At 34.5% G+C, this 17,791-nt stretch overlaps 1 protein-coding gene across 4 annotated transcripts in view; it reads left to right on the forward strand.

Annotated features, from left to right (window-relative positions):
* LOC146540756 (cholesterol transporter ABCA5-like) overlaps window positions 1–17,791 on the forward strand; it is a 52,262-nt gene continuing 34,471 nt past the window's right edge. For all 4 annotated transcript variants that reach the window (XM_085203039.1, XM_085203048.1, XM_085203056.1 and 1 more), the window contains exon 1: window positions 1–210. In XM_085203039.1, coding sequence (XP_085059165.1) covers window positions 134–210 — 77 coding nt within the window. In that variant the 5' untranslated portion in view covers window positions 1–133. The remainder of the gene's footprint in view (window positions 211–17,791) is intronic.

Below are 17,791 nucleotides of genomic sequence, written 5' to 3' on the forward strand. Positions count from 1 at the left end.
GCGGCCGGTCGCGCGCGCCTCGCGTACTGAATATTCACATTCCCTATATAAATAAATTAGTGTTGTAATAATAATGTTATTGTTTTAGTTAGGCGGAGAATATTATTGTGAATTGTGGTTCAATTTTGTGTGCATGAGTGGTCAAAATGGATTATTGGGCAGTGCGCGGGACGAGGGACGCCATACACCGGCCAGCACGGAACAGCTAACGTTAGTACGATTTAATACTATCTTTTTAAATGGAAGTATGACGGGAAATAAATTGCTGCATCAGGTTCCGCTATGCTTCAATCAATGTCTGTTAAAACGAAGGTATACGGAGAATCGAGTGTCTTACTATCTTCACTTTTGCTACCACGTTGATTGAAGAAGATGCGTGCAAATAAAAAAATATCAGCCACAATTCTAAAATCTTATACATATATTTTTTTTCAAATCTACGTAATTTATAAAAACATACCATCATCACACCTTTGAGTATGGCATGTGGAATCGATTATTTCTAGTATTATGTTTTTTTTAAATAAATAAACTATTAAAAACACTAACAACAGTTAAAAAGTAATTAATCCAAATTCTTATAAAGACATATAAATTGTTTTTACGTCATAATAAAATAATCGAAGCATTTATATAACGCATACTGTAATCGTAATTAAGTACTATTTCATTAAAATTAAAATTTCTATTTCAATAAAATCAATTTTATAATGTATTCGATATAATATAAAAATCTGTTTTCTTCCTGACCGACACACAAATTACAACAAACAGTCGTAACTACGCAGTATAATAATAACCCATATTTAGTATGTAATTTGTTCCCATATTTAGTGTAGACAAAAAGCAAGGGAGGATTATCCAAAAATCTATTTGGAATGGAGAAAAACAAGATTTTACTATACAATAGTCCACGCAAATGTTGCGGACTACGACTCGTTTATTTATAAAAATATTAAATATTTTTCTAAATTGATGTCAACTAATTCATTTTTAAGTGTTTTTTTTAATTTCACGCCGTCTCCCGCACATAGTAGTAGGCAGGAGGAAACCTGGGGCCTCCATTCTTTTTCCTATCCTCTACCTACACCGCTATATGCGTGATAAAACGTGAAGATTATAAAAATAAAATATAAAACAAGCAACACCGGGTCTTTCTACTAGTTAAATTATCCACGTGGAACAACACTACCACTTGATATAATTCTATTTCACGTATACCGAAGCCTTATATTTAATTGGTGATTCGATGTAAAGTAAGGTTTCCATGAAATACAAAGCCATTTTAAATTTCCAATCCTTGTTTGTTATCCCTTTACAGTCTAATCCTTTATTTCTGCCTAATCGGTGATCAAGGTATTTACGTAATATATGTAGGGTACCTTGATACATGTACAGTCCCCCGGACCACCGAAAGGAGTTAACATGTACTCAGTTCTGTTATTGTTTTAATTTTTTATAAAATAAAACAATTTGGCAACTTAAATCAGTTACAAAAATAATAATAAGCTCAATAAACAATAATAAGCTCCGCGGATTTGGCGTCGCAGCAGAAGACTATTGACTCTGCCTCTTCGACCTTGTGCATCATCAGTCTTTCACTTCCGCATTAGCCACATCTTTAAGACCGTACGAGTTTTCATCGTTGTCGGTTCGTACCTAACAATTACAGATGGAATGGAAAATGAACAAATCTCTTTCGGACACGGACTTAGATAAGGTGGAGATGAATACCCCGCCTAGCTATGTATTCCAGCGGGTTAAACGAAGCATCAGTCAAATTGAGGAGCCAATTATAAGACAGCTGGAAGGGTTCAAGGAAGAGATAAGGAGAATGTTTAGTCTGTTTTCTCTAAAACAAGAAAGAGAGATACAAAGTATGACTACCACTTTAAAGGAAATCCAGCAATCTTATATTAATATAGAAAGTTCCATTGCCTTTCTCACTGCGGAAAATGTTGACCTTAAAATAAAATTAGGTCTATTGGAGGACCAGGTCAAGAAGGATAATAATTACATTAAATTTCTTGAAGACAAGATCGAAACAATCCAAATCGACTCTCAGAAGCCCAATTTTGTTTTAAAAAATGTCCCTCGAAGATTCAATGAATCTACAGAAGACTTGATAGATATGGTTTTATGTCTCTCTAAGGATATAGATTGCACGATTACTAAGCATGATGTAAAGGATATATATAGAATTCGTGGGAAATACAGCAAAAATTTGAATGAACCAATAATAGTTGAAACTAGTTCGACATTAATTAAGGAAAATTTTCTGAAAATGGGTAAGACGTTCAATATTAACCACAAATCTAAATTATGCTGTAAAAATCTGGGTTTAAAATCGCAAGAGAACACACCCATCTTCCTTTCGGAGCATTTAACCTCGAAGGGATCTCGACTGTTCTTTCTTGCTCGTGACTTAGCCAAATCTGAGAGTTATAAATTCTGTTGCACAGCCTTTGGTAGGGTTTTGGTGGAGAAGGATGAAAGTTCGCCGACAATAATGATTAGAAATGAGCAGCAGATACAACAACTGAAGATGACTGATAGGATAAATGACTAGATTCGACCAGCATAGTATAAGTTTATTTGTACGATAGGAATCTTAGTGTCTGTTTTAGTCGTAATATCCTCACTTTTCTCTAGTATTAATGATATTTTGTTGATTTTTTTTATTGCATAATAGTTACCTAACCATAGTCTCGTTGTTGCAGTAAATTACTTCATTATGCAAAATACCAAAAGTAAATATTTTAATAGTTATAACTTAGCTTAGGTTACGTTATATGTAACATTCAATAGTTATAGCTTAGCTTAGCCTAGGATATATATAACATATAAAAACCATACTTATCATCTTTATATTATACGTTATTACTCATATGTTCACTACCCAAACACTCATTACGCACATAATCGCTTAAATGTTAAGCATCGCTAAATCAGCTCACCCGAGAGACCCTCTAAACGTAGTCTATATATCAATTGTACGTTCGATGCTGTCTCATTAACAATATATAACAAATATTTCTTTGTAAAATCAGTTCAACAAATAAAGTATTTTATTATTATTAAAATAATAATAATAATAAGCCTTTTATTTCACATATCACTTTTTTTTTACAAATATTGTTAGTTAGATATTAGTAGTAAAAAGTAAATAATTAAATATCTTAGTAGTAAGTAAATTAGTTTGTTAGTTATTAATATTAATGTTAGATCTTGTTTTGGTGATATGGATCCCATTTTCTTGAGTATAGGCCTCCTCCATTTCGCTCCACAATTATTATTATTAATACATTGGTATTTTTTAGCTCTATGTTGTATCTTGCACATGATAGAGTAGGCGGAGGGAACCCGGGGAACCTAGTGTAAAGACACTTCATTTCCATCAATACACCTTCAATCCCCACTTTAATAATTAGTGGAAAAGAAAAGATTTCTTAAAGTTTTATACAGTATAGACCTTATAACAGTAATCTGAATGTCTATTAATTAATTAATTAATTAATTAAAGACATCTTCATTTAAGACATTTTGTTTATCGTGACATACTTTTGTCGTGGCTATATTTAGGCGTGGATTTCTTTTATTTTATAAGAATGTCTGTACTATTTTCATGGGCGTAAGAAGAGGGGGGATCCGGGTGGTACGTGTCTACCCCAGAATAGTCTGGTGCCCATCCCAGAAATTTTACTTACAACAAAATTAACCTGAAAAATTAAATAATATCTTAATAATCTTTAGAAACGGTAATGATTACTTTAAAAGGAAAATCGTCTCTCCTTAATATATGAACCGACTTTAAAAATTCCTTCTTCTTAAGTCGGCTTTTTTGTTGTGAAAAAACTAAAAATAGCTAATATTATTAATAAATCTATATTAGTTGGAACGTGTGGGTGTGAGAAAAATACTCCACGCCGACTAATTGGCAGGACACTTCGGTCAACACGAGGATGTACGAAACTGTTCTTGTCCGGTGTTTTTGATCGCCTTACTCATTTGAATTATAAACAGGATAGCCTTAAATGTAAATCAAATATCTAATTAATGCCATCGCGGCGTAGGGCACAAGGGTGTGAGTGTAACGCGATGGTCGTGGGTTCGATCCAAACTCGCAGGCAGAAGAGACCTAGAGTTAAGACACTCCGTTCTCCACTTTTTGCCGAATTCTGGAGGCAATGCGTGTTGAGTGGCAGAACTTAACGACGCGCTGCGTGCTAACACCAGAGCGAAGCAATGGAAATATAAACGTAAATAAATATTTCACTTCCTCGAGTGTACCAATGTATACACAAGGGTATATATTCCTAAGTATGAGAAATTCTAAAATCCAATCCAAGGCCAAAACTTGTTGACCGTACTATACTGTGCGACAATAGCATCTAGAAAACATCAATAAAATAATTGGCCATTTAAATTACATTATGGCATCGTAAAAACATAATAACGAAATAAATATATAAAAAACAGTAGTGTTCATTCATTTTCATATGAATCAGTTAGTTATTCTTCTGTTGAGAATTTTTCTTAGTCACAAAGTCAGGCTCGAAATGATTGAATATATCTTAAATAGATATGACATTATATCTGTATTTTGCTTTTTTGCACGGAACACGTAATGCTTCGAGAATTCAACGGAATGTGGAGAACGGAAGTGTATTAATGGAAACGGAATATCTTAAGACTAGGTTCCTAGGCCTTGCTATATTTGGAATACATCGTGAAGCTAAAAAATAAAGAAAGAGGTATACAAGATTCATTATTATGCTATAAATACGATTCTTATTCTGTAGAGAATATATTTTATATTTAGTTACTACTGACATGAAATTACTAGGACCCTCAATCGAATCTACAACTTCCATTTAAAACATCTATTCTACACAGATGTCTGTGATGTTATATACCCTGCTATCTGCAGAGTAGGCAGAGGGAATCTAGAGTTAAACACTCCGTTCTCCACTTTCCGTTGAAATCTATAGTAATTCGTATTATATCAATAACCGCCTGCCTGCCGGCCTGTATTGATTGGTGTATGAATCTGTTTATAATACTGTAATATTATATACGTAGGTAATATGCCTAGTACTTTAGATAGGCTCAGTGTCTCATTGTCTTGGAATGCGTATTATATTCTATATCTGTATATATAAAATCGAAAGGTCACTCACTCATCACGATATCTCTGAAACTACGAGTGCTAGAAATCTCAAATTTTGCATAGGAGTTACTTATAGGACGTAGGTGCTCGCTAAGACAGGAATTTGCAATATTCGACTTCTAAGGGGTTGTTTTTGGGGTCGAAAGTCTGTAAGAAACTTCGTTACTACAAATGCTAGGAGTCTCAAATTTTGCATAGACGTCACTATGACGTAGTCATGGAGACAGAAATTAATAATAACATAGTTCACGCGGGTGAAACCGCGAGCGGGCCGCTAGTTCCTTATATATAGCTAATATTTGATTGTTATAATTTAAAATAATAAATTATTAATGATATATCTATATGTGAGGCCAAGTGTGGCTCAGAAGCCATAAGAGTGTGACTATAAACGCGACATTTGTGGGTTTGATTCACACTTATTCTTTTGTATATTTTTATTTACTTTCTTAGGTAACGAGGGATCGCCATGAGTTCAAGATTTCGAAGGAAAGCGGAATGGAGTGCCTTAACACTAGGTGCCCTCTGCCTTCTCTGATATGTCGCACGTATAAAAAAACATATATGTTTGTATATGTGCCACCGTGGCGTAGTGGAATAGTACAAGTTCAGATTGTATTTGACTGTAAGCGAGGTGGTCGTGGGTTAATTTTTCTATTTTCATTTTTCCTTTTAAGCAAGATAATCACGTTCTTTCTTTAATTGGAGTGAAAAACGAAGAAAAAACTATTCCTATTGTTGTAGCTAAGGATATAAATAACACGTTTAAAAGCAAAAGTTTTAAGCAACTGAATAAAAACAAGTGTATTCTCTCTCTATTTCCAAAGAAGTTCTCGTAGTAAAAGCTAATACCCTGAGATCCGGCCGTTGAATCTTGCATATACGAGTTTTCTTAATTAAACCTATATTAATGAATAATACATGATTAGTAGAACAGATTACACCTGGGTTGCCTGGAAGAATCCTGCCGCAATCACCTTTAATTACATTTTTTCGTAACTCGTTTTTGGAGAAAATTGCACCCATACGTTTTTTATATGAATCGCACATCATTTGAAAGATAATCGCATAAGGAATTGGAAAATTAAGGGTTGCCAGCTCTCAGTCTGCCGCAAGTCTAGGGTTGCCTGGTTTAAACATGTCACTAAATGTTAATAATTTGCACTCATGTGTTTTTTTAATGAATTATATATCAAATTAAAGCTTATTTTTTTCTGAACACTATAAAACAGGGTTGCCTGGAAAATTTCTGCCGCAAACAGGGGTTGCCAGCGTTTGAAATATTTTATTCCGGTTCCGTTTGACTATGAGACTAGACGATGAAATGCGCGGTCTGCCTTATGTTTTAAAGTAAAATATTATATAACAGAAGGTCAATCTTAAAATCAATGTTTATTCTAATTGTTCACCTGTTAAATGATGATTTTAATCATATTAAGTACACGCAGAAAACTATTCAAAGATCATGGGGCAGCGGAAATCATACTTATTTTTCAAGTAAAATAATGAATCTATAATATTGAGTCTTTGCAAAATCTATTTTCTAAATACTAATATTTATTTATTAATTTAAATTACCATTTTGAAACAATTAAATTATCTAATTAAATAAACGTTTACAAATATCGATCTACTATAAACTATTAATATACATACATACGTATACATCATGTTCCCTTAATATAATGAAGGGTGACCATTATTGCGGATATTTTTTTTATTAATTATTTTGAAAAATACATTTCAATGAACTCTCTCTCTCTCTCTTCGTCCTCTACTTGTTTGATTTGACAACGCTTGCCGCAATTTTTTTTTCTCACGCTTATCCGACAGTAATGCCGACTAATAAACGCTATTTACGGTTTATGACCAAGAGTCGGCAAATATCAATTAGTTGGCTATTTTTTACTATAGATAAACATTTTGCGGCGCGAAACAAAGCAAACCAAATGCAATAAAATTATTTTTGAAGATGTATTGTTTTTAAATGCAATAAAAGTGCAGATGGCCAAATGAGTTGTTTTTGAACATATTACTTAGTTACTTACCTTTCGTTTTGGAGTAAAGGGGTTTTTACTTGACAAATATGAAGATATGTTTTTTGTGCGGGAGGAGTGAAAATGTGGTAGAATTTAACAAAGAATCTCTCCAAAAGTGTAAAATTATGTTATTGTTTCGCCAAAAAATGAATTTTAAATACAGTGACATTTTTTTAAATAGTAACACAATGCACGGTTATCATTGATAGTGTTACAAAAAGTTCATTGTTTTAAAACAAAAATATAAAGAAGTATTTTTTTATTATTTTCTAATGCAAAACGTAAGTATACTTTAATGTTTAATATTATATAGTTTAATAAAATGTAGACAATTGTGGCCGAGTTGCCTCAGTTTTGATTACACTAAGTTAGGGACGTGAGTGAGTGATTATGCTTTATTATAATTATAAGAACAATTCTTTCAGACCTAAATGCCTTAAAAACTATCAGCATAGACAGACAAGTTCTTGCTAGCGACAATTTTATATCTATATTTTTTAATAGTTTTTATTAGTTGAATAGTTTTCATTTACTTTGCAAAAACGTAAATATTCGTACCAAAAATATGGGCGCCATAGTTCTTTCTACGGATACGGACGGCGTTGTCAAATCAAACAAGCAGAGGGCGAAGAGAGAGAGAGATTGTTTATTGAAATGTAATTTTCCATATTTTCTTAATTAATAATAAAAATATCCGCAATAATTGTCACCTCTCATTATATTAAGGAAACATGTTGTAATTAATACCTTATAGTAGATCGATATTTGTTAACATTTACTTAATTAGATAATTTAATTGTTTTAAAAGGGTTATTTAACTAAATATTATTATTTATAAAATATATTTTGCGAACACTCAATATTATGGATCATTATTTTACTTGAAAAATAAGAATGATTTCATCTTTAAATAGTTTTCTGCGTGTACTTAATATGATTAAAATCATCATTTAACAGGTGAACAATTAGAATAAACATTGATTTTAAGATTGACCTTCTGTTATATAATATTTTACTTTAAAACATAAGGCAGACCGCGCATTTCATCGCCCATTCTCATAGTCAAACGGAACCGGAATAAAATATTTCAAACGCTGGCAGCCCCTGTTTGCGGCAGGAATTTTCCAGGCAACCCTGTTTTATAGTGTTCAGAAAAAAATAAGCTTTAATTTGATATATAATTCATTAAAAAAACACATGAGTGCAAATTATTAACATTTAGTGACATGTTTAAACCAGGCAACCCTAGACTTGCGGCAGACTGAAAGCTGGCAACCCTTAATTTTCCAATTCCTTATGCGATTATCTTTCAAATGATGTGCGATTTATGTAAAAAACGTATGGGTGCAATTTTCTCCAAAAACGAGTTACGAAAAAATGTAATTAAAGGTGATTGCGGCAGGATTCTTCCAGGCAACCCAGGTGTAATCTGTTCTACTAATCATGTATTATTCATTAATATAGGTTTAATTAAGAAAACTCGTATATGCAGGATTCAACGGTCGAATCTCAGTCTATAAATATTCCTACAAGTTCCCAATAGAAATTGTAACAACAGTGACCGGATCTAAACGTATTAATTGTTTAAAACGTTTAGTCGTGTTGTTTGAAAGTGCTGTTTTCATGTCTCGCTGGTTTCGTAATTTTGTACATAAGTTGTTCTTTGCATACTTATTATCAAATAGAGATTGACAGAGAGATATTTGAAAATAAAATGCCCAAATTAAAAAACACAGTCGAAAAATGTATCTTGACATAAAATGTTCTAAAAAGCAAATAAACAACTAGTTTTAGCTGATAATCTTCTGAATATTTTTTTCTTTTAAACAAAAATCAAAATTAAAATCAGTTCATTCGCTTGGGAGATATAATTTCACAGACATACATACAAGACACACGTGTACAGATTACAGACATGTCAAACTTACATCAGTCCTCTGTTTTCATAAGGAACAAAAGTCTAAAATCCATGCACCTCTAAAGAGTTCCCCTATTCAAACCCTAAGAAGACACATCGAAATATATATACGGAATGCCTTAATAGAGGAAGGAGGGAGTGGAAGTTCCGCCATTCAACGCGCAATATCTCCACAATTCGGCAGAAAGTGGAGAGCGGAGAGTCTTATCAGGTTCCCTCTGCCTACCCTGCTGTGTTCGTGATACGGTGTGAAGCTGAAAAAATATACATATTTAAGTTGTTTGGTCGAAGTTGACTACAAGAAGTTGCAAGTTATATAGCTGATATCGAGCCAAGATAAAATAAAGTGAAAAGTAAAATGGGAAAAACTTTTGCAATTTCAATACAACTAGTACAAAATCATGAATTTGGCCTCCAATTCGAAGTATCGGTTCCAGTAAGGTCTGTTAAATTACTTTGTGGGAACCACAAAATGTGTTTTCTGTATTACTTTTAAGCTAAAAATGATATAATTTTGTAAAAAAGTAGCTTCTTGCGTTTTCCTGTATTGGGTCTCCACTTTCTACACAATTTTTGAGACATTGTAGATTGGGTCACGGAACTCAACGCCGCGTGTTTCTCAAATGGGCATTGTACCGACAACCGCCACAATTCGTTACGACAGCCTTGTAAATAAAATATTGTATTTGTTATTCAATCCTATTTATACAGTATCAATATTTATTTTTATATTTTTTTAGCTTCCCTACCCATTCATGTGCGGGTTACAGCGTGAACACGGTATGTGCGGGATATACAGCTTTTATTAAAAACAACGAAAAAAGTTTGTAAACCAATTGTTTAGGGTATTTTTGTAAGCTTGTAAAACTTTTATTTTGCATAGGGACCCTTTATTTGAGCTTTGTAAATAATTACATTGTATAGCATTCAATCAATCAAGAGTGCTTCTTGTAAATGAAAATATAAAACAAACATTTTCAATATATTGTTTAAAGGGAACGAATTTATCCATTCTCTCTCTACTTTTGACGTCACTTTTTTTAGCTTCATGCAGTATTCCGCAGAGGGCTCCTGGAAAAAAAAGACACTTAAAAAAAATTAAATCAACTTCACGCTATATCCCGCACACAGCAAGGTAGGCAGAGGGAACCTACTGTTACGACACTCCGTGCTTTGCCTCGACATCAGAGCGAAAAAATGAAAATATAATTTTAAATAAATATTTTATTTCCTCGAGTGGGGATCGAACCCCCAACCAGTCGATTTTACAGTCACACTTTGTGCCTCTGCGCCACGACTGGTTATTATTATTTTATATTGTTTTTTTTTCATTCTACCTATTACTTTTTCATATAATATAATCTTGTATGTAATTATTTGTTTTTTTATTACCATAGTAATAAATCAACAATCAAGGTAACAAGTTTTAATAAAAAAGAAAATAAAAAAATTAAAATATCAACAGCACCTTTGGAGTGTATACATTTTTTAATTCACGAATCTCATATTTAATCCGGGCAGAAAAGAAAGAGAGTTAGTGTCGCGGTGTTTAGTGCCAATGCCTTCAGAATTCGGCGAAAAAATGGAGAACGGAGTGTCTTAACACTAAGTTCCATCTGCCCTGCTGTGTGCGGGATACAAGCGTGTGCGTGAAGCTGATTTATTTGATTTTATAAAATAATCATTTCTGTTGATATAAACTAAATATAACTAAACGATTATTTTGCTAGCGCCAATACCGTGATGACTCTAATTGGTGACGTTTCCAGAATAAAATATTTATAGTAGGTCTATTTATATAATATAATCTTTATAATATATCTAATATTATAGAGTTGTTTGTAAGTGTGAATTTGTTTTGCGAAAAATTGTACGCGAAATGGTCGTAAGTACGAATCCATTTAGGAAAAATGAAATCGTGTATAATTTTTTTTCTCCGTATTCCGCACGAATTCAAACATTGCTTGTAGAGTGGAGGGTTTTAACATCGCACCGTGTCTTAAATTGGTGTCTCGGCGCTTAATTCCGTTACTCATCACGCAATTTCTCGAAAGTTAGTCGAAGATTGGGGAACGGAGGAATTTAACACTGGGTTCCCTCTGCCTAACCTGCAATGCCGGAAAAGCGAGAAGTTGCTTTTAATCATGATTCTTACATGTCTGGTGAAATACAACCTGTCTCTTTCGTTTCACTTATCGACGTTCTTGCAAAACTTTACATAGAATATCCAACATTTTTATTTGTGTTAGCAAGATTTACTTCAAGTACGAGTATCACTTTGGATTCGCTCTCATGTTCTCTTAAATAAAAGAAGGGAGGGACAAAGCAACTCTTTTTGTGAAGTTTTAAGACATTCCTAATTTTCGGCATAAATTGAGACATTGTGTGTTGAATGGCGAAATTTAACACCGCATTTTGTCTTCCAGAGCGAGGAAATGAAAAGATAGGAGGATTTTTCAGCTTCGTTCTTTATCTACGTGGGAAACCTAGTCAACCTAGTGTTAAGACACTCCGTTCCCATAAGGACATTACCGTTTCCCCACTTTCCGCGAGTTCTGGAGGTATTGCGTGTTGAATAGTGGAACTCAACGCCGCTCAACGTGCTTTGCCTCATTGACAGAGGGAGAATATAAAAACATTAAATATTTCATTTGCTGGAATTAACTCTATGGAAACATCCAGAAACTTTATTAATCTTAACATAAATTAAAAGAATTTATTTATTAAAATTCCAAAGGCGAAGTGTTCGAAGCGTACGGTTATTGAATTGTCACACCGTTGGCTGGCGGCCAAGCGCTCTTACGTAGAACTCTACGTCATGCCTACGCTAGTCTGTTTTGGGAAGTCGATATTCTAGCGGTTATGGGGATGTATTTCGTAACAAGACTTCCATTTGATAAGGCCTGGTTATCTCTTGGCTTGGCCAGTGTATGATTGTAAACGCGACTGGTCGTGAGTTCGATTCCAACTCGAAACAATGAAACATTTAATATTTTCATTTCTTAGCTTTGGTGTCGAGGTAGAGCACACACGCGTTAAACTCACTAACCTCCGAAACTAGTAATTCGAATGGAAAAAAAATTATTCATCGTGCCCTGGGGGGCTGGTGGATTCACTCGTTTGTGCCCCCGGGCACGACGACTGACCAATTATAAATTCAACAGTGAAATTATAAAAAATGTTTGTTAGTCTTTAAGAGAAACCGTGCGACATACCTATATTATAAGCCTACCTATATGTAAAAAGCTGGCTGTAGGTACGTACGTCTGTACATATATACGAGTAGGTAACAATTGGACGGCTGTAATTGCTACAAATCTAGCATGTAACCATAGCGTCAGTTGTGTTTCGAGCTGGGAATATATTTTACCTTAGTGTTGGATATACAAGGTATTTTAGTTCACTTGATCCCGGCTTAATTGAAATTAAATTTTAAGTAATTAATTAAATATTTTTGAGTTTCACTTTAAAAATTGCTTATTAAGTATCTTTATTTTTTAAGGTTCCGTACTCAAAAAGTGAAATGTGATCTTACGACTAAGACTCCGCTGTCTTTCCATGTGCTGATCTGTCGCCTGTATCTCATGAATCGTGAGAGCTAGTTAGTTGAAATTTTCACAGATGATGTATTTTTGTTTTCGCTATAGCAACAAATACTGAAAGCAGAATAATATAAATATTTAAGGGGTCCCATACAAAACATGACACATTTTTTTGTCGTTTTTACAGATTTTATAGATATCGAGTTCGACTCACACTTGCCGATTTTTTACTCAAGTCTTGCTCATTTTGGTCTCTACCAAAATGACGATTTGTGAGAAAATAGAAGCAAAGAGTCAAGCCACAACTATGGTTAAATTGTAGCCTTACTATCGCCAACACAGGATAGAAATCCAAAAAAAAGACTCAAAAACATTTTTAATATTATTTCTACATAATTAATAAGAAATATAACAAATTTGTAACACTCCAATTGCTTACCACAAAATCTAAAGACAGTTTCCAGCACTTTAATAAAAAAATAAAATATATATAAGCATGAATTTGGCAGAAAACCGTATGAAGCTTCGAGAATTTAGAACATGCATTCAGTTCTGTCAAGGGCGTGGCATGATACATCGAAACGTATTTGATATCTCATATCTTAATAACATGAAATATTTTGAGGGTAGTTTTAATATTTATTTCTTTCCATAACGCCTTTTTGGCGCAGTGGCAACGTTATAGGTTTCGATTCCCACTCGTGTGAATGTATTATTTTCATTTCCTGGTAATAATATAAAACGCAGTGCTTAGTTACGCCTCTCAAGTAGCAATGTCTAGAAAACTTCGCGATCTGTGGGAAATTAATTACAATTACTAGGTTCCATCTGCCTACACTGCTATAAGCGGAATAATGGTTTAAGAAGTGAAGGAAAAGAAAAGGATTGAATCCTACCACCACCTAAAAAAAATACACAAAAAAAGTATTTTTTTTTTGCCGATCAATACAAGAAAAACTAGGTCTCTATAAAATATTGAAATCTCCATGAAAATGCGCTCAGAGGATGCTATGATTTAAATCATAACCCTCAACTCAGTGGGTTAGCGGTGCGGGCCGCATGCCAATAGTTTGCACAGACCTACTTTGCAGACGCCGGCAAGTCTGCGCTATAAGGTCAAGCCTTTGCTGGTTCTTTTAAATTTTATGATAGAATAGTGTCACTGGGTTTCAATGGAACGTTATGGTTATATAATAGAAAACTGATGTTGTAAGAGTTTAAAGGCGCTTGTTTGAAGTTTGGGAATATTTGTGGCGCCCAGTGTGGGACTAGAGAGATTTAGAAGTTATTTTAAAAATTATCTCTATGGTTGTTCTAGAGGTCTTAAACATTTTAATTGAAGATTATTTAGAGGCATTTTAAACAAATTTATTATAAAGTAACATATCAATTTATAAGGAATAGCTAAATTGATTAATGTTAGTCTCGTAATATACTAACTTTAATAATAATTTATGTTTGTACTTCAGGAATCGGACCTACTAGTACTGCGTTGCCAGTCAGATACTATGGGTGACTTTTTCCTGCTTTACGTATCTCGCATGTAGTAGGCAGAGGGAGCCTAGTGATAAGACACTCTACTTCCCATTTTCCGATGAATTCTGTGGCCATTAGATGTTAGAGGTGGAACACAACACCTTGATTTGCCTCGACACCAGAACGAAGAAATAAAAATATTTAATATTTCATTTCCTCGACTGGGAATCGAACTCACAACCTATCGTGTTCACAACCACTCACATGTGCCCCTGCTCTAGTACTCGCCTCAATAATAAAGTGTGTGAACTAAATGTAATACATCTATTTTTATTGTATAAAAACGGTGTAGTTGTCCTCTAACTTTGTCCTAGACAGAGTTTTAGGAACTTCTGGGAATAGAAAATGGATTCCTTCAAAAATAACAAATTATGTATGCGGGACGGATTTGTACAAGAAAATGTATGTATATTTACATTATAGGTACATCAATATGAAAAGACTGTTTTTGTTCATCAGAGAATTGTGGTTTTTGTTAAAGCAAAAATATACTTTGATCAAAACAGTATATTTAAGTTACATAAATAACCTATACGTTTACTTTTGTGAATCTTTTTATATTATTTCTTGTTTTTACTTAAATAAATATTTGTGCTATAGATGTTTAAGAAATAGACAATAAATATTATTCGTTTGTTTCTGTTTTTATTTAATTGGGTGTTTACATGTATTCTTTGGATGTATTAACAAAATTTAACTTAAATGTTGCGTTAACCTGTTGCGGTATTAAACGATCAGTTATTATTATCAGAATTTAAAAAAACCTCTTTTTAGGGTTCCGTACCCCAAAAGTTTATGAAACTCTTATAAGACCACTTTATTTTCCGCCAAATTTTATGACAAAAATAAGAAGAGGAAGGAGGAGGAAGTGGAGGAAGGCTATATTACACATCAAAGTACCTGCTGTCTGAGTTACCTCGTGGACTTAAAATAAGTCTAAACTTCCATCCTATGGGCTTTCCGAGAATTTATGCAGGTGGATCGCCAGCTTTCTCACTGGGCGCAGCATCAAGGTCGCTGTCGACGGTTTTTGCTCCAACCACATGCCCGTGAACGCAGGCGTTCCCCAAGGCTGCGTGCTGTCCCCCACGCTGTTTCTTCTGCATATCAATGACATGCTGGAGGATCCTAGCATTCATTGCTATGCAGATGATAGCACGGTGGACGCTGTTTACTCCGGCCGCACAAGTCTTTCTCGGGAAAACGCTGAACAGTACCGAAATAAACTTGTGTCTTCTGTTGAGGCATCCCTCGAGAATGTCTCTTCATGGGGTGAAAAGAACCTGGTCCAGTTTAACCCCCTGAAGACACAGGTTTGCGCGTTAACCACAAAAAAAAACCCATTTATCGTATCGCCAGTCTTTCAGAACATTCCCCTTTCAGCCGCGCCCAGTATCAGCATATTGGGCCTTAATGTTTCGAGTGACTGCCAGTATCGCGATCATCTGGAAAGCAAGGCCAAGTTGGCCTCGAAGAAACTGGGGGTCATCAATAGAGCGAGACGGTACTTCACGCCAAAACACCGATTGGCCCTATATAGGGCCCAGGTTCGGCCACACATGGAGTACTGTTCTCATCTCTGGGCTGGTGCACCCCAGTATCAGCTTGACCCATTTGATCGCATACAACGTAGAGCTGTTCGAATCATTAAGGACCCAGTAAGCTGTGAAAGGCTTGACACTTTGGCTCTGCGTAGAGACGTCTCCTCGCTGTGCGTTCTCTATCGCATTTATCATGGTGAGTGTTCTGAAGAACTGTTTGACCTGTTACCTGCCGCCGAATTTTCTAACCGCACAGCACGTCACAAACTTAAATATCATCCACACCATCTGGATGCGTGGCACTCCACTACTGTGCGGTTTCGTAGGAATTTCCTTCCACGCGCCACCGAACTGTGGAATAGAGTCAGTCAGTCTGTCGACGGTGGTCTGAACAGACGTGTGTTAATTTTTACTAAAAATATTAAATTAGTGCCTTGCAAAATAAAACCTTACGTACGAAGTAAATAGCTCCATATTCCTATAACAAAAGTGCCGCGACATAAGTTGCTTTCGCACCGACACCGCTGCGCTGTGCTTACTCACACTATAAAGTTGCATACACAGTGAGTTATTGGAATAAGTAATTTTTTGTGATTTATGTGTTTATATATATTTTCTAATCACAATGAAAGCTATGCGATCTCCAACTCACAACACCACCCGTGCTGGTGGATCTCAACCAGACTTATCTAAATTAAATAATGAATCTATAGACCTGCAAATAACTCTTCGAAAACGAAAACAACCGTTTGATCGCGAATGCCAGTGCTCTGAAGACATGAAAACTATCCGAAATGACTTGTCACGTATCACTTCTTTGCTTGAAAACTACGTCGATTCTAACGCACAATTAATGAGCAAAATGAATGAAAGCATCGCAGAAGTTAAAAAGGACATAACTGATTTAAAGATGGATATACAATATTTTAATAATACAACCACGCAAATATTACAAGAGCAAAGCAAGATAAATGATCAACTGAAACAACTTCAAGCGAAGATAACGCACGGGGAGAACAAAATAAAAACAATTACAGATACTGTAAATAAAATCGATCCCAATACATCAGAAACATATGTTAACCGGCTACATGTCAACGAGAACATAATGCGAGAAATTCAAGAACGTAAAAAGAGAGAGTGTAATATCATTATGGTCGGCGTGGCAGAACCAGCAGGTGATAACATTAAAGAACGATTTCTCAACGATGAATCTGAGGTACTTAAAATTATTAGATCATTAAAAAATGATATTTCCAAACCAGAAAAATGTTTTCGCTACGGCAAATACAATCCTGAAAAACCTCGTAAACTAAAGGTATGTTTTTCTAATTCTGAACAAACCACATACTTACTACGTAACAAAGACAAACTTCCTGATAACATCAAATTCTTCTCAGACCAAACCCCAACCCAGTATAAATACCTGACATATGTGAAAGATGAACATAAGCGACGTACTGCTAGCGGAGAAACGAACCTTACAATAAAGTATATACAGGGAACACCAACCATAGTTAGCAAAGAATCAAAAAACTAAAAACACCATTAAGCAAGTCTAAGCCAGAAGATAATATAACTTATCAAATAGTAACTAGTTATCAAGATATACATACAAACAAATCACGTTTATCATTTCTATACCTAAATGCAAGAAGCATATGTAAAAAAGGCAAATTTGATGAGTTAAAATGTATATTACAATCCATACCGACTACTATACACATCATACTGATCACAGAAACCTGGATAGCTACTGAAGACCAAGCGCAAGGACTACAAATAACTAACTATACTCACTACTACAATATAAGGACTGATATGAGAGGAGGTGGCGTGTCAATCTACATTCACAACAACCTGAAACACAATCTTATCGAATCGTTATACTTGAATGGCAGCAATTACCTATGGATTCATGTAAACAGATTTGCTTTGGACATCGGTGTAGTATACAACCCAGGAGATACAAACTTGAAGACCTTCTTGGAAGATTTCGAAACACAAATACAACAACACAAACGAGCAATAATTATGGGAGACTT

Source organism: Heliconius melpomene, chromosome 2, assembly GCF_056956725.1.
Source record: "Heliconius melpomene rosina isolate 202511_hmr_F chromosome 2, ASM5695672v1, whole genome shotgun sequence".
Classification (NCBI taxonomy): Eukaryota; Metazoa; Arthropoda; class Insecta; order Lepidoptera; family Nymphalidae; genus Heliconius; species Heliconius melpomene.